Here is a 23,249-nt window from a genome sequence, read left to right on the forward strand (position 1 = left end):
CGCTGTAGGGGCTCTCCTGGAATAACAAGGATTTTAAAAGCAGCGGCTTGCTGCAAGCAAGGTGAAAAATGGTTCCAGCAGCTGGAGGGAAGGAAGGCAGGCTGGATCTGGCGACCTCTGCAATGTTCTGCTCTCCACAGCAGTTGCTGCATCTTGGAAGCAGATAGCATACTGAAATGCTTGCACAGCGTAGATTTGTTATGTGGGTGCTGTTTGGTGCTTTAGTCGGAACTCTTTACTGGGGTGTCCAGAAACTTCTTTTAATACAGGGTTTGGCAAGTGGGAGTGGAAAGAAAAGAAAAGTAGTGAAGTATAGATTGCAGGCTAACTTTGCGCTAACAGCAGAAGCACTTTGAACTCTTAAAGATGACTGTAATTTTGGTGTTTTGTGCAAAACCTTGACAGGCACAGCAGCTTGCAGCTGCCGTTTAAATTTTGCAATGAGGCTTTATCAGTTTGTACTAGCAGGCTAAGAGTATTCTGTGCCGAAGCTTATGTTTACCTTTGTTACAAAGTACATTACACGTATTGTTTATCCCTAACGATGTTCTCGCAGTTATGGGTTGGAGGCAAACATCATGCATCCTGGAAGGTTACTTGAATGCTACTTAATACACACTGTTTATTTAATCCTTAGCACCCCCACCCTTCTTAACTTGCAAACTAAAGTTTTGTTAACTTTAAAGTAAATTGTGTACTTAACTAAAACCCCACTGAAGATTACTTTAGTCATTGGCAGAGTTCTTATTGCAAGTTACGTACTTCCTTAACTCAGGGGGCCATCTGTGTTTTTCTAACATTATGAAGCTGTTGTCCTGGATGATTCATATCTTGGCTTCACTTTCCTGTTTCTTGTCATTCTACAGATAGCATGCAAGTTAAGCATTGGCAAATGTTGTATTTTCTGCTTGGAGTGTTCACTAACATTCCATGTGCCTCTGTGTTGTTTTTTCCCCTCAGAGGGAGGAAGTGGTAAAACAACGTAAAGAGCTGTCGATAGAACTTGTCAGTCTTCGCGGAGAGTTAGGTAAGTACAGGCTTCTGTGCTGTCCTTTGCATTTTTTAAAAAAATACCCTTAAATCAATGCAGCGGCAAAACTGATTTTAAGACACATAGTATTGAACCAGAACAATCTAATCCCCTGACTGCATTCATATGTTTGTGCTCTGCATTTCTCTGGAGTGTTGTCTGCCTGACCCTTGGGTTCATCGAATTCCTGGCACCAACTTGACTAAGCCTACCAGAGCAGCCTCCTGGAAACATGTGTCTAATGGTCAAAACATTTACTGGGGGTGTCTTTTCAGCATAGATTTTGTTGTTTGCCTAAATGGTTTTGCAGACATTTATCCCGCATTTTGCCAGTAAGCAAACCAACTGTAAAAGTGTGCTGTATCTTACTCATTGCCATGTGTCATGCCGGGCTCTAGTAGACAACAGGTCTGAAATGAACTTGGGTGCAGGTTAATTGTCACTTACAGTAATCAGATTAAATGCTGCAAGGCAGCATAGCAGATGACCGTAATGCTAAAATGGTGAGAGATGGGGTATGGCTTAAATTGGCCAAATGAGAGTTGCCTCTTAAAAGCTTTAGAATCCTTGACTTTTTGATAGAGAGATTGCTGTGATAGGAAGAGATGTGTGCTATTTGTCCATTTTGCTTCCGGCAATAATAATAATTATATATATATATATATATATATATATAATTATATATATAATTATGTGCATGCACTGCCCATCTGACTTGGCTGCCCCAGCCACTCTGGGTGCCTTCCAGCAAATTAAAGCCCATTGGATAGCCCTAGGTATAATGCAATGATTTGGCCTCCATTTCTCTTGTAATGTGGAGGCAAGTCTGGCCTACCTTACAGATTTGTTGTAAAAAAAAATCAATCAGATGATGAATGTGGAGCACTTAATGAAAGTGCTATCTATATAAATAGTGTATTTGATGTATTGAATCTGTGCCTGTGAAATGTGGTTGAAGTATATACCCTTTGTTTAATTCAGAGATACTTAAGCCTTTTTTATTATGAGAATAATTACTTGTCACATTCTTAAAGCAGGGTGAATGTTTTAAGTGGTGGTTTTCAGAAGAAATCTTTGTGTATCACACATTAGAGTTAGAAATGCCCACTTAGCTTTCAGTTTGCATTTGAAAAATGCTTCAATCATAACAGGCCTTAAAATATTTGGGCCTATTCTTAAGGGCTTTGTGGCCTACTGCGATTTTATCTGCTGGAAGCTTACAATACGTTAGGCCAGTGGCGTAGCGTGGGGGGTGCAGGGGGGGCCAGCCGCACCGGGCGCAACATCTGGGGGGGGGGGGCGCTCGCACTCGCAGCTCTCTGCCCCTAGTAAAATCCACGGGTCAGGGGGCGCAAATTACTTGCCTTGCCCCGGGTGCTGACAACCCACACTACGCCACTGTGTTAGGCGAAGAGCCCTTTTTTGTTTGGCACCGTGGATGTCTTTGAAAGGTTTTTGTGTAAAACCATGTGCATAAGCTTAATTTCTTAAACTGGTTACTTTCCAAATGGGAGCTCTGCTGCTCTGCAATGATGCACTAGGGAGAGTGAAATGCTCCTTGCGCTAAGTATTTCACACACATGAAGTAACTTCATATTGGGTAAGCAGAATGATAATGTGTGCAAATGCTATTGATCTTCTCAGTTCTTTCTCTTCCCCCCTCCCAATTTTTAATATGAAGTCTTTACAGAAGTCAGAATAGCTATAAACACTTAACAACTTGGGCAAGGCTAGATTATGACATAGAGTGGGGATTTTTGTGAGCAAACTCTGTTCCACTTTTGAAAGAACTGGTGCTAGGAAACTAGGGAATACATGGGAAGCAGGAATAGGGGGAGAACATGTTTGGGGATTTTAAAATATAAAACTGTAGGGGAAGCAAGTTGTCATTGATTCACCTACTTCTGGTGTCATTGAAAGGAGAGGTACAGTAACAATGCTCTTAAGATATTATGGCCTTAGGTGAAACTGAGCTCTTTGAATGATGACCACATAGAGTACTTGTGCAAATCTGATTAGTTAGGCTGCTTTCAGATTATCAGTGTACTAGCTTTGGTTTGGATAAATTTAGGAAGAAAGAGGGTATTTTTCAAAGAAAGAAATAATATTCAAAAATAGCATATACAGCATAAACACAGTTAAATACTATAGCATGCTCTCTCTCTCAAGCGAGAGAGCTATATATATAAAAAATAACCATGTGTGATAAGTCAGAAGTCCGGTTTCAAACGTGGGTGCAATAAAGGTTGGCCATTAAAAGATGTGTGTGTGTGTGTGTATGTGAAGCATCAGTTAAAATACCAGGAAAAAAGTAGCTGTGGACAAATAAAAAGACACAACAATAGGCATCAACAAAGATGCCAAGCAAACTTCCTGTGCAAATTTTATAATAGTCTTCTGTACAGTTTAATTTTATATAAAATTTCTGGAAATTTAGATGAGCATTTGCAGAAGGCAAACCTCCTGAAAGCTCTGGGAGAAAAAACCTTTAGCTTTTTAAAAGCATTTTAAGATGTGGGACTTGAATCAAATGTTATGGTCTAGAATTTACCTAGAAACAAGAAGCTGTCTTAAACTAACAGGCAGTGACTCTCCAGGCTTCCAGTGAGGAAGACTGAAGCTGAAACGTCTGCCAGCAAAACCTGTGTTTTCTCACAGAATTAGGGTCCTATCCCTGAATACTATAGGGCTGGAGGAAAGGAAGAAACTCCCTATGTGTCATCAAGGATGGTATTCTGTTGAAGAGGGCTGTCTGTGCTTCCCTAAAAGAAGTCCTGTGAGCATGTGCTTGCAAAACCATTTTATTTACATAGAGCGTCACTGCATTTCTGTCTTCAGTAACCGCTTCTGCAGCCTATGAGAAATTGGAGAAAGGTAGACATGAACTACAAGCAGCTTACGAAGGATTTGTGCAGCAGCTGAACCAGCAACACCAAAGAGATTTGTCTGAACTGGAAGAAAGGCTGAAGCAGTTCTACACAACCGAATGCCAAAAACTACAGAGCATCTGTATCGAAGAAGCTGAAAAATACAAAGCACAGCTCCAAGAACAGGTAGGCAGGATGGAAGTTGGGCTGAGATGCATCTGCTTAATTTCTTAAGTACAACCTCCTTTATTCAGACACAAAAATTGGCAAAGGAAATAACCCTTGGTCATGATGAATTAAGCAAAGGTCTGTTTCATTAGATGTATGGAGTGTCATCCTGAACTGGCAGCTCTGTGTATATGCAGGTATGTGGTTAGAGGGGGAGGAGGAAGGAATTGAGAGGTGTAAGGTTGAAGGGAAGCAAAATGCAGAAAGAATGAATAGTAATAATTACCGTATTTTTCGCTCTATTGGACGCAGTTTTTCCTCTCCAAAAATTGAGAGGAAACGTGTGTGCGTCCTATAGAGCGAATGCAGGCTTGTGCCATAGCCGCGCGCAACCCCTCCGGCAGGGAGAGGCTGCACGGGGCTATGGCTTCTTTAGCCCTGCACAGCGTCTCCCGGCAAGGAGAGGCTGCACGGGGCTAAAGGGGAAGGCAAAACAGCGAGCGGGATGGATCCCGCTCGCTGCCTTGCCTTCTTCCATAGCTGCGCGCAACCCCTCCGCAAGGAGAGGCTGCACGGGGCTATGGCTTCTTTAGCCCCACGCAGCCTCTCCCGGCAAGGAGAGGCTGCACGGGGCTAAAGGGGAAGGCAAAACAGCGAGCGGGATCCATCCCGCTCGCTGCCTTGCCTTCTTCCATAGCTGCGCGCAACCCCTCCGCAAGGAGAGGCTGCACGGGGCTATGGCTTCTTTAGCCCCACGCAGCCTCTCCCGGCAAGGAGAGGCTGCACGGGGCTAAAGGGGAAGGCAAAACAGCGAGCGGGATCCATCCCGCTCGCTGCCTTGCCTTCTTCCATAGCTGCGCGCAACCCCTCCGCAAGGAGAGGCTGCACGGGGCTATGGCTTCTTTAGCCCCACGCAGCCTCTCCCTGCAAGGAGAGGCTGCACGGGGCTAAAGGGGAAGGCAAAACAGCGAGCGGGATCCATCCCGCTCGCTGCCTTGCCTTCTTCCATAGCTGCGCGCAACCCCTCTGGCAGGGAGAGGTTGTGTGCAGCCTGTACGCTGCTCTTTGGGGCTGGGGGGGGGAAATATTTTTTTCCTTGATTTCCCCCCCTAAAAACTGGGTGCGCCCTATGGTCCGGTGCGCCCTATGGTGCGAAAAATACGGTATATAAAATAAAAATAGCCACAGTAGGAATTAACAAGGCTGTGGTGGTTGATATCGCAAACGTCCTGGCACACGGTAAGCGAAATATGTTGTTGTTCCTCAGGTCGACAACTTGAATATTACACATGAAAACTTTAAGCTAGAGCTTGAAACCAGTCATACGGAAAGGATAGATGAGCTGAAGAAGAACCACGAATTGTCCTTTACAGGTAAATTGCATAGCTTATCTGCTTTGATAGTACCAAACACATTGCATTATTGCTGTGAGAGAGGAAGAGTTTCTTTGCTGTGCTGCTAAATACATTTATTGTTTATAATCCTGGCAGTGTGACAAGAGGTCAGTACCTTATTAAAACTTCCCTGCCAAAATAACCATGAAAACCCACACTATGCAGGTATTGTAAAGAAGTTAGGCGAGTACACTTGTGCAATGTTAAGACTCTAAACATTTTTCAGAGCTCAAGAATGCCCAGGAATTAGAAAGAAGGACACTTGAAGAATCTCTCCAAGAAAAACAACAACTACTAGAGGTCTGGAATTTCTCTTTTGCTTACTAAGCCAGAGGCAACTGTAACATTGCTAGATTTAGATGCCACCACAGTGTCAAAGTCAACATGTACCTTGTATTTGTAGAACATCCTGGAACATAGCTGTCAAGCGTCCATTATTTGGCGGGACAGTCCCTTATCCCAGCGCCATGTCCCGCTGCTGTCCCTTATTGATGATGTCCCTTAAATTTCCCGGGTTTCAAAGGAAGCAGCTCCTCTCTCTCTCTCCCTGCTGGTCAGGGAGGAGGGAGGCTCCAACTGTGTTGCTTGGCTGCGTTGCTCACCCAGTAAGGAGTCTAAGAACGACTGGGGAGTGGAGTTTGCATGCCTTGTGCTGATCAAATCGGCCGCGTTGCCTGGGGACTCACCTTTGCTCAGCGCTTCCCAGCGGAGAGATGACAGTGGTTTTCCTTGAGGCTTTGTTTGGCTGCTGGCTGGGCTTTCTGCCTTTCGCTCGGAGGGGCTCAGAAGTTGAACATACCTGTGCCCGGAAAATCCTTTATTTTGGCTGCTGATCCCTTATTTTTGAGGCTGCTGGCCCCTTATTTTCAAATCTGTAAGTTGACAGCTATGTCCTGGAACTGTTGCCATAGGGCCGGTCCACCCCACCCCACTCATGAGGCCTCGGGCAGCAGGAGCTACAGGGGCAGCAGATTCCAATATAAAGGAGATCTTTATTCCCCTTGTTCCTGATGTAGATCTTCACTCACTCCTTCTTCCCTGGTCAGGAGGGGAGTGCCAGGTATCAAAATGTCTTGGGCCAGCCCAGAGTAGCCACAGGTACCTTCAACTTGATCTAAAGCTACATACTGGTACAAGTTTGTGGGTGCTGGACATTTCTAAATTCCTTGATTCAGTAAGTGTTCAGTAAGGAATTTAATTAAGATCTGGGGTGTTGACACTTGGGAGCTAGGCCTGTGTGTGTATTAAGCTGTGTGCTAGACACTTCTAAATCCCCTGGAATCAGCAAATTTCAAAAGCCAATTAAGACCCATGTGTATAGACCTGTGTGCTAGACACATCTGATCCTTTGGAATCAACAAGTGTTAAAAGCTAAACAAGCCAGGCTAGCTTCCTGTGTGAGGTGATAGCCTAAGGGATGAGCCATTTAGACAATGAGCAGAACCTTTACCTCAACTGATAAGGCCAGGGTTTAGAGTAAGAAGTTAGGAGTTGTGACCGAGACACAAAACAGCAGGCAGAGCATGATGGCTGTTTGGAACCAAAGCTATGTCTATGGAAGAGGCAAGACCCTTTTGGGGTATTGATGCTGTGCACTCCATTATAGGCTCAAGTTGCATATATTTGTACATAAACCATATAGCATAAAAACACCACAATCTCCGCTGTGTCTCGTTTTCTAAAAGGATACACAGACCACCTGGAACCAAACCCCTGGGAACCTCAAACTGCTCAGAGTTTGGGGGTGGTGTGCAACAGTACATATTTCTGGTTATCCCTTAGAAACCATGGGATAAGCAATGCAACTCCCGATTCTTTATAAAACATGCATTTTATTTTTATATTTTTGCTTAGACAAATTCCTTGGCCAGGACAGCTATGCTTTGGAGCATTACTTCTCTAAACTCTGACTTACTGTTTGTGTTAAGGATCTCTGCAACTTCTAATTTCTCACACTGGGGTTTTCTATTTCGCGTACTTGATAGCAATTTCCTAAAATGTTACCTGGCTTTATAGCAGAGGCTCAGGTCTTAAGTTTGGGGTGTTTTTTGTTTGTTTTTAATCTTTTAGAAAAAGATTAGTGAATTACAGAGTGAAAATGATTCCCTGAATGAAAAGCTTAAGTTGGAAGAGCAAAAACGTACAGCCAAAGAAAAAACAAATATTGTAAGTACTGACTTGCTTTTATAATCCTCTAGAAATAGCCTTTTTTTGTGGGGAGGAGGGGAAGGCTGGGATCTACTGGGTGAAGGGGAGCTTGGAAAAATAACGTATCCTCTCCTTCCATGAGTGAAGGATGCCCCCCTGCTGGATCAAAAACCTTTGTGCTCGTGCAAAGGGACCAATTATGCATCGCATTGTCTTATCTCAATTTCCGTGCTGTGGCTTCACTGTTAATGGTCCAAACATGAATAGCAGTTACGAATGTTGTGGCTTAAACTGATGAATGGCTGCTTGACCAGGTGTGTTGCACTAGGAGCAGTGCAGTCTTGGTTATAAGAGAATGAGGACGGTTCAAGTGGATCCCTGGTGTAAAAAGGTTGACAGATCCTAGTGTCATGTGCGCCTAATTGCCATCACACTGCATATGTGGGGTATGTGTGTAATTAAAATACACATACTTGCTGTGTTTTTGTATGTGTGTGTATACAGTACATCCACATAGCTTAGCTGGTTTTCTATTTTTAGCTGTTTTTTTTTAAAACGACATCCAGCCCAATGATTCCTGGCTAGGAAGATACTATGAGCCTTTGAACCAGGTGTATTACATTTTTTCTTCTGGGTCTACAAATCAGAGTAGTGGTGCATTTTCTGCAGGTTGAGTTACTGTAGTTTTAAGTTGGAAGATCTAGTGTGGGTGTGTGCAGAAGATGAAAAAGCATTGTCTTTCTCCTTAAACCCCAAAGTTGACAGATGTTTATAGTCTTGCCTGCACCTGAACCTATGTTATCTGTTCCTATGTTTTTGGCTGTTGCTGTGCTTTGTTTGAGCTACATTAGATTATCATATTATCTTAGCTCTTGAGTTTACTTTTGCTACTGGTCATGGTTATCAAGATGCAAGGAAGATCTTGCTTGACCTGAGGAAAGCACTTGTGCAATTAGATGCATGCATACTAATTTGGTAGTGGGTTTTTTGTTAGAATTATCCCTAGGCAATATGGAACTGAGTAATGTGTGCACCAAAATCTTATTTATTTTCTGGAAATACTAATTTATCAATATTGTATCTGGCATTTCTCAATAACAAATTTAATTACCTGAATCAGTATTACTTGTAAATTAAAAACACAGTGTTTGCATGCACCCCTAGTTAGAACCAGAATCTATATCAGCTGCTTTTTTTCAAAATCGGATCTCCATAATTTTCAAATATAAAATAATTCTGGATAAATTTCAACAGACAGATGTGTGTGTACATTTTCATTACAAGATGATTTTCTATGGTTTTATGGTTGAAGCCCATTTGAAGTTTTTATCATTATAGGTATATTTTACCTTGGGATAGATATCCTTATGCGTGGTTTAAAAATACAGCAATATACCAGAAAGTGACCACCTTTATCACTTTTTACAGCAATAAAATAATTTCACAAGAGCTGTAAATACATTTAGAGCATTTGTGAAAGTTTTGTTTTAAAGAGACTTTGTTATTCCTCCATACAAACAGCTTACGAGTTTGAAATTTTTTAGATGTACCTTGGTGTGTGTGTGATAAATGTTTTCCCCTGCTTGGTTAAGGAAATCTGTAACAAGTCAATATTTACAGTCATAACTTAAAATATGTTTGCTATGCATGGCAACCTTGAGGGGCCTCCATTAACTTTGCATGTCATTTTGCAGAAAAACCCTCAGCTTATGTATCTGGAACAAGAACTGGAAAGTTTGAAAGCAGTGCTGGAGATCAAAAATGAGAAGCTACATCAACAAGATATCAAATTGTTGAAGATGGAAAAACTGGTGAGCTTTTTCTTGGAGTGCTAGGCTTCCAAAAGCTGGATTTGTGCTGATAATGCAAAAGTAGACACTGAAGCAATAAATTCAAGTTACAGAGGAGTTAAAAAGGAGTAAAACTGGAAAGAGGAACCATAATACTCCTCTGTGGAGCTAACGTAAATTAATTAGCTTTAGCTAAATAAGTTTCCACCTATGAACTTTTGCAGTCCATCATTCTCTCCGTCTCAGCCCATCCCATCTGTCATATAAAGACAGTACATCACAAACTTTTGTAAGGGTTACGGAAATATATGGGGGCCCTTTGCACACTTAAAATACTGAACATTTAAAACATTCTGTATAAATCCAGGTACATGGTATAACAATTCTGCTCTGTTGATATGGAAAGAGAATGTAAATTGAGGGTGTTTATGCAAACTTCTGTTTCTCTGCTTAATATTTGCTGGAGTAATGCAGATGCAGAGCAGAATAAGCAATATTCTGAGCAGTGACCCCATACAGGAAACTCTGAGAATGGGTGGTTTCAGAGACAGAGAGATGCCTGCCTCCCTCTTTTACATGCTTTTTAAAGTGTGACAAATTCTGGAAACCCTTCGCTCTGCCAGAGGCAGGAGGAGCCAGCAGGGTGTGTCATCTAAATGGCAGCAGTAAGGCTGGGCAAACATCATAATAATCGGGGACATTGAGATCCCAGGACAGTGGGTGCCATTGTTTCTGAGATGATATACTGGTCTCAGAACACATGTAAATAAGTAAGTTAGGCCTCTCGTCTCCAAAGCGCACAGAGGAACAGATTATAAATCCAAGGGACAGGGAGCAGAGCTAAGTAGTATTTATGATTTTAGAGACTTTTATACTGCCCTTGATCATTAATTCCACAGCATTTAATTCTTAAACCTAAACACAATACACTGGCCATAAATCCAGATTGTGCAGCCAAAAACATAAGGATGCTGAACAGAAGAAACTGGAAGACTCCGGTCAACTCTCCCATTTTTTCTTTCAATTATAAGGTGCTTCTTACTAGTTTTAACAAGACAAGACTAGATTAGTGCAGGGTAAAGGAGGCATTTTACAAGTTTGTAGTAGAGAATTTATGCTTGAGCTCTGGAGCTGTAATAGCAAGTTTTTAAAATAATAATAATAATGTTTGTGGTAGATTTTGAGATGTTATTTTATAAATTGACACAATAGGACAACCTGGCTTCATCTAAAATAAATTGGCCTCTCCCCCTCCCCACCACACATTAAATTTGCACATTTGTTCAAGGTGGAGAACAATGCAGCCTTAGTGGAGAAAATGAGAAAACTTCAGCAGGAGAATGAAGAATTAAAAGCCCGGATGGACAAACACATGGAGCTTTCCAGGTAACTCTAAAATACTTGTTTGAGTTGCTCTTGTAGTTTAACAGCTGCCATAGTTCTGTTTGGGGGGGTGGATTTAGAAAGTAGAGAACTCAAGTGAAATTGTATATACTGCAAATTACCTCAAGCCTATTGCAGGTGGGGCATGCCTGCAGTAAAAGGAACAAAAGCACAGTCCACACAGCATTTGAATGTGGACTTACCTAGTTAGCACAATTTCTTAATAGTTTCAGAGCGGCTTGCCTAAGAACAGTTTTCAAGAGATTCTGCTTCATTACTTAATGTACAAACAGCTTTGGAGAGCCACTGCATAGAGAATTAGTACTACTTGGTCAATGGCTGAGGTTCTGTGTCCCTGCAGAAGAGAAAGCAGCCTCCTTAAGCTCTTTATATTTAAACTATGCTGGATTTGTGAAAGTACTTGCTCAGACTGCTTATGTTTGGAGTTAGACTATTAGTCCTTGGTGGTAACTTTTTCTGAATCGTGGAAGAGTTTAGCTTTTAAAAAGGAGGATCAGATAACTACTCTTTCCCCTTTTGCTGTTTCTTGTGCCTTCAAGAAGTTTGCTCTCCACTCCTTGCAGCAGGAAACTCAGTCCCTAATGTTAAATCCTATGCGAGGAAAGTGGCTTGGCTTTGCCCTTTTGTAGGATTACGGGGCTACCATCTCTTAAGGGCAAGGATGTAGAGCAGGCAAGCTCTGCAGTTTGTTACTCCGGTCCCTGTCCACAGAGTCTCCTTGCACCACAAGCAGCTGACTGGCAAACCACAATATGGTCACGTGATCATTCCCCCTCTAGCTTGAGGTTGAGTGCTGACAGGACTGGAGCCACAACAAAACCACTAAGGAGGAAGCAAGTTACCTGCACACACGAGTGAACTCTCAGGTGTGCAGAAATACAAAACGTAAACCAAAGAAAGCAAAGAGCAACCTCCAAACAGCCCAGGGAAACTGCCCTTAAGAACCACAGAATTCTAATTGTTGGATGGGAGAAAAAACAACATCAGAGATTAGGAGAGCTGTGCTGCAATCCTCATCACCACCAATCATTGGCTATGTTGGCTGGGACTGGTGGGAGATTAAATTCAGCAACCATGTCTAACTCTGGAGAAGGCTGTAGCTACCTGAAATCCTGAACAGAAACACCTTTGGGGAAAGAGGGTACACTGCAGCGTATTGTTGCTAGTCCAACCTAGACAGTAACCGTCTCCTTGCTTTCTCTCTCTCTCTCTCTCTCTCTCTCTCTCTCTCTCTCTCATATAACAGGCAACTTTCCACCGAACAGGCAGTTTTGCAAGAGTCTCTGGAGAAAGAATCAAAGGTAAATAAGCGCTTGTCAATGGAAAATGAAGAACTTCTGTGGAAGCTACACAATGGAGACCTGTGCAGCCCAAGAAAACTGTCCCCCAGTACTCCACCAATGCCTTTTCAATCGCCAAGGAATTCAGGCTCCTTCTCCAGCCCAACAGTGTCGCCTAGATGACACCACTGAACGAAGAGACACTCTCCATACAGGCATTTCATTTTTGGTCTGCAGAACTAAAAAACATGGATTGAGGGAGCAAAGAGCTATATTAGCTGCGCGTGATTGAAATATAACTGGAAATGACTGTCATGAGAAATGGCTGTAACGTAATGGGAGTTCATGGCTAGAACTCGAAACAGTGCATCTCCTTATTAAAAGAATACAAAAAGACTTCAGTGATAACTTCTCTGAACATTGTTGCACAAAGCACTTAAAAGAGCAAGGAAAGTCTTGTTCGGTTTTTTGCCTTTTTTCACCTAACTCTAGGGAGAAAAAAAATATGCTCAGGGGCTTATAAATAAAAGATCACAACCTTTAATACGTTCCTTATTAGACGCCGAGTGTGGCATGAGTGAATTGGATGTATCACACGGTGAGTGTGTTATGTGTGTGTGATGCAGCCACCTTTGCTATGTATATTATAAAGGACGAAAGCTGAAGAATAAAGTGACATGTACTTCATAAATAAAATATTGCCATTATGCATGTTTCATCATAGATTGTTTCCCTTCTCTGGGACTAAGGAAAAGCTGCCGCTTGTGCTCTACGTTTTTCCTTATCTCTCTGCTTCAGTTGAGATTTTTATTTGATTTTTGTCATTGTCTGCCTACTTGCATAGTGGAATTTACGACAAGACCGATAACCTCTCATACCACAAAATATCATTCAAAATATTTTTAAGCTTCCCCTAGGTAACTATATAAGAACGGGGTTTCTTTTCTCACCTAGTTAAATGTTCTTCCCCCTCCTTTTTTTAGATATCTGGTGGTAGATAGTTCAGACATGCAGCCCTTTCCAGGGTGACGACAGCTGTGGAGAATAATGGTCTGATTTGACTTGAGATCACAGGATTTCACACTAAAGGAAATATATATATATATATATTCAGATGCTATTATTAGGATAGAACAGTAGGATTGGTTGTGTTCACATAATGTACTAAGCCAAACAGCGAATGTGCATGCTCCCAGAGAGGAGCTGAATAGCTAGAAGCTCCTTCCTAAGAGCCCACATGTTCATTCAGTTTTGCCTAGCCAAGGCTTCGGCTTAGCATGTTGTATGAACACAGCCATTGTGTACAGCTGCCAGTAGCACTTCCTTGCATTGCGAAGAACAAACATCCCGAACTGATAACTTGTCGATGTGCACTTTAACCAACTGGCTGCAAGACTCTGCATTCCCCCATTTCATTTAGCATGAGATTTTCAGGAATCAGAAAAAACAAAAACTGATTATTTTGCTGACATGATAGGTTGAAGATGTCTGTGTCATAGGCAACATTCAGTGCTGCATTACAAATCTGAAGATGACTCACTGCATGTCCGCTCCTGTTAATGACCTGTTCAACATGTATTCTTGTATGTACAAATGCATTTTTTATTATGGTTAAACACTATCTCTGCTATCAGATCTAGATGGGACTGTTAAGTGCTATGGCTTGGTTATGTAGTCATCACTCACACATCCAAGACGCACTGGTACCGTCATTGCTGTTGAATAATCAACTTGTTAATCAAAGCCTGATGAAATCATAGGGTTGTAGCTGAAATGACAGTTGTACAAGTGAGAGACTCCCACTTTTGCAACTGGGCTTGCCCATCCTCTCCTTTCCACTGCTGCCCCCCAGTACCCTCAATCTGCTTGAGGGTTGGAGGCACTCTGGAGCAGATTTTCTGGGGGCACAGAGGGATGCAGGGTACAGGAGTGGAAAGGGAAGGCATGTTGCACAAGTGAAGACTGACCCACGCATGCAATGACAACATTGGATTCAACCCATAGTGGTTTGTAGCAAAGATGTTGACAATTTGAGAGCTAGGTCTTGAGATATCCTTGTCCCCTTCCATAAAACCGAAGGAGCACTGGGAAAAACGTTAATAAACTTGGAAAACAAAGTATCAAACCAAATGTTTTGTTTAGGGTGCAGAAACATTGGCTTCAACAGCAGAAGGTTTTAGTTATTACTGACTGAAATATTACTCTGTAATATGAAAAATTCAAGGATGAATTATTTTAATTTTACATTGTGTAAAGTGTGCCTCCCCTGTGAAGCATTTTGCCTGCCCAAACCCATTTATGGCACTGTTATGTAGCTAGAGATATCAGCACTTCTAAATTAACTGTTGTTCAGAGATTGATTTATATAACTATGAAAATCCGCTATAGGCTGAAACTTGGCTTAAAAGTATGACTTGGAGCAATTTATTTCTTTGGCAAGGTCATATTTGATTATATGTACTTGAGTGTTGAAAATTAAAATAAATTTTTTTTACTGGTTCAAGACTCTTGCCTGTTTAGACATAAAAGCAAAAATACTGAGGCTAAAGAGATAATTTTACAGTTATAAGCATAACATCCACATTCTGAGCCATTTATACAGAAGAGGCTTCTGTTTTAGATGACCTTGCACACAGTAATAATAAGATTGAATAAGCTGCCAGAGATAGTGGTGTTTTGTCGAATCATCCAGCATTATGTATTGCTCAAAACTTACAGCTGCATTAGAGGATGAAACTTAATTTATTAAAAGATGTTGTTTTTGTTTCCCTTCTACAGAGGCTGGATGAGTGCTTAATTCTAAATGCAGTTACCAATAGAAATGATTTGAATTCAATTTGAATTCTACACTTGCTTAGAATTCTTTTAGTGCTTGGTGTGATCAGCAAAAGACCTTCACACTGAACACTAAAACTGGATCCTTGTACTATGTAAACAGCTGAGTAACATGCAGTAAGTCAGGTCCCCTATACAGTGGTACCTCGGGTTACATACGCTTCAGGTTACAGACTCCGCTAACCCAGAAATAGTACTTCGGGTTAAGAACTTTGCTTCAGGATGAGAACAGAAATCGTGCTCCAGCGGCGCGGCAGCAGCAGGAGGCCCCATTAGCTAACGTGATGCTTCAGGTTAACAGTTTCAGGTTAAGAACAGACCTCTGGAACTCCGAAATTAAGTACTTAACCCGAGGTACTACTGTATAAATATAAGAAAACTACTTTTAATATTAAATCTACAAATGCTTAAAACTTGCAGAGTATTTTATTTGTTTGATACGTATTTTACAAATGACAACAACATCAACCATTCAGGCTGCAGCTGTCTATTATACCTAAAGATGGCATATTAAAACACATATATTGTACTGCAATTTCTACAAAACTTACAATGACTAATTCTGCAGGGGGAATAAATTTTACAGAGCAAACTAAGCATTACATTCCAAGCTACCAGGAGACATGTGCATCTATGTTACAAGTGATATTTATTTACTTTTCATGTGTGCAAATTAAAGCGCAAGGCTAATTTTAACGTTAACTTAGCTAGCTTTTATCTCCTAATGACAAAAGAATATTGTGAGATTATGGCTTTGAAATGTATATTTCCTAAAAAGTGACTTGAGTTATATTTAATGCTTAGCATTTATATAGTGCTTTAGTGTTCGGAATGTGATGGAGACTTATTTTAGCACCCTTTTGCAACCAACCCTGTGTGGTAATTCAGTGTTTCCATAATGAAGATAGGACGGTCATTTCTCTAAGGCCACTTTGAGTGGGAGAGGCAACACTGAGTGATGGATATTCTAGTTCCTGGTTCGGTTTTTAAGCCCTTGTGCTACACTTGCACAATAACCCTCATTTACAACCACATGCTTGCATTTGTGTTGCTCTAAAGTAAGAATGAATTATATTAAGATTTGTTTCCACTTATCTCAAGTTCTGAAGGCAAAGCTTGCCAGAAGCAGTCCAGCAATACATTTCCTGTTCCGTCTTGTCCGAGAGCTCAATATGTCAGATGAGTTCAACATAGGCAGCTACTGTGGTCTGTCCTCGAAGGTTCTGAGCTATACAAATATAGTTTCCACCATCAATGGTCTCAAAATCTTCAACGGTAATAAGGCTCTCGGAAATTCTCGTGGTGTGACCAATTCCTCTGTCGATCAGCCTCCAAGAGTCTTGGATAACCACAGGCCTTTCATACTAATGATTGGAAAACACTTAACATGAGATACTCATTGGAAGCATTTCTGTAAACACAGTACTTAATTTTATTAACAGTGGTTTACTTGCTAGTGTAGGAGTTTTAATCTGAATGGCAGAGCTATTGCGGAAGATGCCGAGGCTGCTGGTTTTGCAATAAGAATCCCAGCTGTTCCCATACAATGAAAGATGTGTTTGCTGCTTCTAGGGCTGTCTTGTTTGTTTCTGCCCTTTTAATCTGAAGGGGAAACATGACCATTTAAGGCTGGCCTCTCTTTGTATTCATGCCAGATGAAGATTATTTACTGGGGAATTTTAGCACCTATATGTGACATGCAGCCAGATCCTAGCTAGGCAGGTTTAACTGGAAGTAAGGCCAGCAAAGTGTGGCAGCAGATTACAGCCTTAATACAACATCCTCCATACTTCCTTAATGGTATTTTGTCTAGTTTAAACACCTTTGGGAAAACTGGTCCTATGATTTCTTTTGGGTCCAGATTATTTGGTACAGCCGAGTCTGGGACTCACCAGTGTAAGGTGATCAAGGATGTAAAGATGTAAGTCTTTTAAATACCACCTTTGAAAAGTTAATTGAATCCATGCAGTGGGTGGAACTTCAGACATTTGGTATGTAGTCCTGCCATCTGTTTTGTCAAGAGTTAAAGTGGTTTTAGTGGGATTTATGCATGAGAGATCATGGGGCAGAACTGTGCCACTTCAGACACAGTTGTGGTAAAAATATTCAAAATATCCAAGCACCATATTGCAAACAACTGACTCTACCACCTCTCAGAACCAGAAAGAGGCTTTGGAACAAATTGCATTTTATCCTAATGCCCACTATCACCACACAAAATAAAGGAAATGTCCACAAATCAATGTTATTGTGTTACTAATCAATTTTAGTAGCCACATATTGCTAAACTGATGGCATGGGTTATGCTTTGAGACAGGATGAGAGTTTGTGTTGCTGTAATAACTGTGTACACCAGCAGCTTCACAATCATATTAATCTGTGAATTTACAATAATATATTGAAAAATAAAAGGAAACTCGAAAGGGTCAATTACTGTTCTACAGAACAGTAGGTGAATATAACTTGATTTTCTAAAATCTAGTGGTGAAGAATCAAAGTGCAGAAGGAAAATAACCCTCAAAATTTTATCAGGATGTCCTAGTAGAAAAATGTTGTGATAGATTATAATGATAAGCGCTCTCTGTAAAGCATATTCCTTATCTACTCATGTAAAAGGTAAAGGGACCCCTGACCGTTAGGTCCAGTCGCAGACGACTCGGGGGTTGTGGTGCTCATCTTGCTTTACTGGCCGAGGGAGCTGACGTTTGTCCGCAGACAGTTTTTCTGGTTCATGTGGCCAGAATGACTAAGCCGCTTCTGGCGAACCAGAGCAGCGCATAGAAACACAATTTACCTTCCCGTCGGAGCGGTACCTATTTATCTACTTGCACTTGGATGTGCTTTCAAACTGCTAGGTTGGCAGGAGCTGGGACCAAGCAACAGGAGCTCACCCCATCGCGGGGATTTGAACCGCCAACCTTCCAATCAGCAAGCCCTAGGCTCTGTGGTTTAGACCACAGCGCTACCCACGTCCCCTTGTGTCTACTCATGTAGATAACTTTATAGTAGTCCTTTTGTTAGGCTTTTGGGGCATAGACTTATCCAAAATATGGATGGCCAATTTTGGGCCAAATCAGGCCTTTGTGTATAATCTTTCCAAGCTAAAAGTGGCAGGGGGAAAAAAACAGATTACCAGTCAACATTACCCTCTGCCTGCATCGTTCTCAAGACTTTAGCAACTTTGTAGCGAATAAGCTTTGTTTTCATGCCTTCCAAAATTTCATGCTATTCATGTCATTTTCTATTTTGGTTTTTTTTTTAGAGAAATAAGAAAACAAGCAGCAGTTTACCTTTTGCCCTGGATATATCCAATTAAACTCCACTTCTACATCTGGCTCCCCCAAAACTGTGCACAGAACACTGATATCATCACCACCTTCTGCTGTACTGGATGATGCTTTGATTGTAGTTGAAGGCGGGCCACTAGGGACTGGTTCAAAGAGATGGGTGAGAGACAATAAAAAGTGATTCCACATTTTTAATAGCCTACCGGGTTGCAGATGGACCAGCCTGACTTGTAGAAATCAGCAAGTGAAAATTCCACAACATGGAAGATCACCAGCTGCTAATAGTTGCATTCAAGTTACTGTCAACAACATTTACGCAGGGAGTAGAAAAAAATATTGACAATTTAAAATTCTACTCAAAATCCATTTTTAATTCATTATTGCTCAACCCCACCCAACAGACACACAACTCTCTTGTAATTTGCTCACAAATTAGCTGCAACTGCTGTTTGAGGGCAAAATTATTTGTTGGTGCAGATATATTACTGTAGTATTCTAAGACTTCCCTTGGTTTTAAGTTTTCTTTAACATAGCTTGTGGAAAATGTAGGTATTGCATAAAGATAACAGAGAACTGCTATCTTCCGCCTCAGTTTCAAAACAGATATACACTCGAGGTTTGGAAAGTTTCACTACGCTGATAATTTTACTTGGCTGACTTCAGAAAACACATTTGAATGTGTTTTGCTTGTGGTGAAGTAGCCTGAGTAGTTCAGTATAAACCTGAGTACCTAGGTAGTTCACCATAAGGTAAAGCAAAGGTAAAGGACTCCTGGATGGTTAAAAGTCCAGTCAAAGGTGACTATGGGGTTGTGGTGCTCATCTCGCTTTCAGGCCAAGCGAGCCGGCATTTGTCCACAGACAGCTTTCTGGGTCATGTGGCCAGCATTGATGAAACTGCTTCTGGTGCAACAGAACACCGTGATGGAAACCAGCACCATTTACCTTCCCGCTGCAGTGGTACCTATTTATCTACTTGCACTGGCATGCTTTCGAACTGCTAGGTTGGCAGAAGACCACAGCGCTACCCACATCACCATAAACACAGATCACCACTGTGTTAACTTGTGTGGGAAATTACTCAGGGCCAGTTTAAAGCACTGCGAGAGTGTACAGTATAACTTGCTTTGATGTTAGCCTGAGCCATTCGGTTAGTTTTTTTACCTTCCACATAAAGCAACTGGTACTTGATGGAAATCTGAGGTGCTCCCCACGATTCTGCTCTGCAGTAAACCACTCCCTTGTGATCGGATGTTGGATGCTTATAGATAAAACCCTTCTTCACGTCATAAATAATGTTGGTTCCATCCACTTGGATTTCTTCGGCTGGGAACTCCTGGTGCAATGAGACTTTCACTGATGGGCTGGTCACTCGGCAAGGAACTACCGCTGGCTTATCTGGGTTGAGGTAGACAACTTCAAAATAACTGGCAGAAGGAACGAAGAGCTCCCCTTTATCTGTAGGAAGAAGCAAGGCAATGGATATTAATCACGCACCAGTCATTACCATTTTAACCAGCACCATAGCAAAAACATCAATAATGGGAGAAATGGTTTATTAGCAGAAATCTGATTTTTACCAACAATAACATTACCTTTAAGAGTAGTTTTCTAAAAGAAAATGAATGAACTAATTTAAATATATAATGGCTTCAATGCATCTCTAATTTGCATGTCCCCTGTAAACAAATGCCCGATCTATCTCAGGGGTAAACAAACCACTCTTGGGAGACTAGTGAGCCTTGTGAAACACACACCCCAAAGTCACATGAAGACTGGCATACATGAAAAGTGGATAACAAGTTATCCAAGCCTGACCTAGTGAGAGAGGCAACCATAGTACCTCTGCAAGAATTACATTTTCAGTTGTGATTTCAAATACTTAGCAATTGAATTTAAACACTAAGCCCCAAATCACTAAGCCTTTATTGAATGTGGCCATGTGCTCAGCAGGGCCTCTCAGACTGCGAATGCAGCCTCCATAACACACTGCATGCAGTTTTAAAAGAATCCTTCCAGCATAAGTCTCAGAATGGTGACTGCATTTCTGAATTTTTAAAATAACCAGATCTTTTCAAACTGAGCTGTTGTACTAACTTCACCTAGAATCCTCTACTTCTGATCAGAATCCGTACTGGTAAAAGGTAAAGGACCCCCGGACGGTTAAGTCTATGGGGTGCAGCACTCATTTCTGCTTTCAGGCCGAGGGAGATGGCGTCTGTCCGCAGACTGCTTTTCCAGGTCATATGGCCAACATGAATAAACCACTTCTGGTGCAGCGGGACACTATGATGAGTGCCAGAGTGCACGGAAATGCTGTTTACCTTCCCACTGCTGTGGTACCTATTTATCCACTTGCACTGGCATGCTTTTAAACTGCTAGGTTGGCAGGAGCTTTGACAGAGCAACGGGAGATCACTCCATCCCGCAGATTCGAATTGCCATTCTTGTGATCAGCAAGCCCAAGAGGCTCAGTGGTTTAGACCGCAGCACCACCCACGGCCCCATATCTGTACCAATCATGATTTGTAGACCTGGTATCCTAGTTCAATCACCGCTCTTTACGCAGTGCATTTTCACCTCACATTATTGCTCCTTATCTTGCTTATTCATTAGGGACACCTACCCCCCAACCTGGTACCTGTCAGATGTCTCATCAGCTCCAAGCAGCACATCCAGTGGTGAGGAAATTAGTCCAAAACTTACAGCTTGAGGAAGGCTGCATTAAGGGATGATGTGCATGCAGTGACTTTTTAACTTCATCCACCACTGCACACCTTAAATAACCATAATGTGGCTGACTGTAAATTTTCTCTACAAAACAGACAGCAGGCACTAATTAAACATTCCTCTTTTTTAACTTGCTTTGATCTCCAATAAAATATTTTCAGTGTAAACAAGAAGCTTAAGTAAGATAACGTATCACCAAAAGACGATGACTGATTGCATACGCAAACCCAAATACAGCAGTGCTAAAAAATGAACTGCTTTGAAAAATGAGCATGTAACTAATGAGCACAAAAGAGGGTATAATCTGCACTATCAGAAACACTTGCTGCCCACTCGATACAGGGATACCGTGAAGTGCAAAGATGAAAAAAAAGATAGCATTAAGGAAGGACCTTTCTACCTCTGGAAGCAATGAGCCATTCCATTACCTGCAAAAAAGATGTACGTTGAGCCCGTTTTGGTCTCATCCTTCTTGCAATTGTAGCCACTGCATTGCAGGAGCCAGCAGCTGTATTGACCAGTGTCTGCTGCAGTGGCATTTGCCAGAATCAGCTGCCCATATCTGTCATGTTGCCTGATGCTAGCAAGGACAAAGAGAAAGCACAAAGTCAAAGGTTATGGAGGACCATTTCAGTCCAAGAACTGCATTAGTTCATGGCAAAGTTTATTGGGGCAACATGCTAGTGGCGGGTTCACATGACACGCCAAGTGAAGGTTTATAAATCAAGGTCTGGTTAACCATAGTTCAGAATGATGGTCTGAACTCGGCCCTAATGGCGCCAGTGACAGGGATCTTCTACCCACTGTGCAAATGGTGCACCAGGAGCAAGAGTCACCACCAAGGCTGCAGCAGGGGGAAGTGGAGATGGGGACTTGAAGCCCATGTTCCTTCTCTTCAAGATATCACCAACCAGTGTTAGAAACTGAGATATGAAAGCCAGGAGCAAAATGGCACCTTAAACCTAGGTTATGGGCGCAACAATGGAATGTCTAGGCACACTTTTTTTATAACAAGAAACTGAAAATGAATGAGCTGCAGCTAAAATCTTATACAGGTAGGTAGCTGTGTTGGTCTGCTGTAGTCAAAACAAAATAAAAAAAATCCTTCCAGTAGCACCTTAGAGACCAACTAGGTTGGTCAGATACAAACTTCAGATACAAACTTAGTTGCTCTCTAAGGTGCTACTGGAAGGAATTTTTTTATTTTGTTTCGACTAAAATCTTATGTTCAATTTTCACACGGTCTAGTTCTCATTTGAAGACTGCAAAAAACAAAGCCATACTTCCCCTGCCCGCTCCCTTAATATTCTTATGAGGGTCCCTTCTCCAGTCCTCAGAAAGTAGCTAGAAGTCGGGAGGCAGAAAAACGTCCTCCTTTCGTTCCAGCAGTGGCAGTTTTAATCTGAATTCTTAGGCACAGTACTGCTCTCAGGGCTCAGAAACTGCTCGCATTAATGAAATTCCCTGTCGCAAAATGCGCCGAGAACAATGGGAGTTTTGAATGCTGGCAGCAACAGAGGGAAGTGGACACAGGCCAACCTCTGCTGCTGGACTTCAATATACCGTACAAAACACCCAGGCAAGGATTTTGGAGAATTCCAACAGAAACAGAAATGGTAGCAGAAACTGCCATTGTTCACTTATTCATCCCATGTCCAGAACTGAAATCAATCTAGCAAATACAATCAATACAGTGGTACCTCAGGTTACAGATGCTTCAGGTTACAGGCGCTTCAGGTTACAGACTCCGCTAACCCAGAAATAGTACCTCGGGTTAAGAACTTTGCTTCAGGATGAGAACAGAAATCGCACGATGGTGGCGCGGCGGCAGCGGGAGGCCCCATTAGCTAAAGTGGTACCTCAGGTTAAGAACAGTTTCAGGTTAAGAAAGCACCTCCAGAACAAATTAAGTTCTTAACCCGAGGTATCACTGTATTCACTGTTGGTATTGCTTTTGGCCCATACATGAAATAATTACTACCCGCCTCCCCTGTCATATGTATTGCATTTTCTTTGCACTGAAATGAATGGGATGGAATAACATAATGACAAAGTAATGACATAATTTAAGGACCAAGCACACTTACTCATCATGTGTGGTAAAGAGAATGAGACCCAGCACCGCAGATGCTCCTAATTAAATGTCACTGGTTAATACTGTTGATGATATTGATTTATGGGATCAAAACCAGTTAGAAACTCAGCTATATAAACTAGATGCCAAGTGCACCTTAAATCTTGGTTACGGCCACCACAATGGAATGGCTATTTTCCAGGGAGTTGGACCAATTTTACAAATCTACCATTCTACATTGTT

The 23,249-nt window shown here is 41.8% G+C and overlaps 2 protein-coding genes and 1 long non-coding RNA gene across 5 annotated transcripts in view; 2 read left to right on the forward strand and 1 right to left on the reverse strand.

Annotated features, from left to right (window-relative positions):
• Positions 1-14,584, forward strand: part of MTUS1 (microtubule associated scaffold protein 1) — an 84,610-nt gene extending 70,026 nt beyond the window's left edge. For both annotated transcript variants that reach the window (XM_081019811.1, XM_081019812.1), the window contains 8 exons: positions 961-1,027; positions 3,869-4,083; positions 5,333-5,438; positions 5,686-5,759; positions 7,530-7,625; positions 9,302-9,418; positions 10,686-10,783; positions 12,048-14,584. In XM_081019811.1, the coding sequence (XP_080875937.1) occupies positions 961-1,027; positions 3,869-4,083; positions 5,333-5,438; positions 5,686-5,759; positions 7,530-7,625; positions 9,302-9,418; positions 10,686-10,783; positions 12,048-12,264 (990 nt within the window). In that variant the 3' untranslated portion in view covers positions 12,265-14,584. The remainder of the gene's footprint in view (positions 1-960; positions 1,028-3,868; positions 4,084-5,332; positions 5,439-5,685; positions 5,760-7,529; positions 7,626-9,301; positions 9,419-10,685; positions 10,784-12,047) is intronic.
• LOC308485004 lies at positions 7,635-9,218 on the forward strand. The gene is made up of 2 exons (XR_013990288.1): positions 7,635-8,085; positions 8,130-9,218. It is a non-coding gene; the product is annotated as an uncharacterized lncRNA (long non-coding RNA).
• A 739-nt stretch (positions 14,585-15,323) lies between the features above and the next one.
• Positions 15,324-23,249, reverse strand: part of PDGFRL (platelet derived growth factor receptor like) — a 19,730-nt gene continuing 11,804 nt past the window's right edge. For both annotated transcript variants that reach the window (XM_081020141.1, XM_081020142.1), the window contains exons 3-6: positions 21,361-21,512; positions 19,367-19,660; positions 18,207-18,346; positions 15,324-16,280 (exon numbers count right to left, since the gene is read on the reverse strand). In XM_081020141.1, the coding sequence (XP_080876267.1) occupies positions 16,092-16,280; positions 18,207-18,346; positions 19,367-19,660; positions 21,361-21,512 (775 nt within the window). In that variant the 3' untranslated portion in view covers positions 15,324-16,091. The remainder of the gene's footprint in view (positions 16,281-18,206; positions 18,347-19,366; positions 19,661-21,360; positions 21,513-23,249) is intronic.

The sequence above is a fragment of the Podarcis pityusensis genome, assembly GCF_964106645.2.
Source record: "Podarcis pityusensis genome assembly, chromosome: 9".
Classification (NCBI taxonomy): domain Eukaryota; kingdom Metazoa; phylum Chordata; class Lepidosauria; order Squamata; family Lacertidae; genus Podarcis; species Podarcis pityusensis.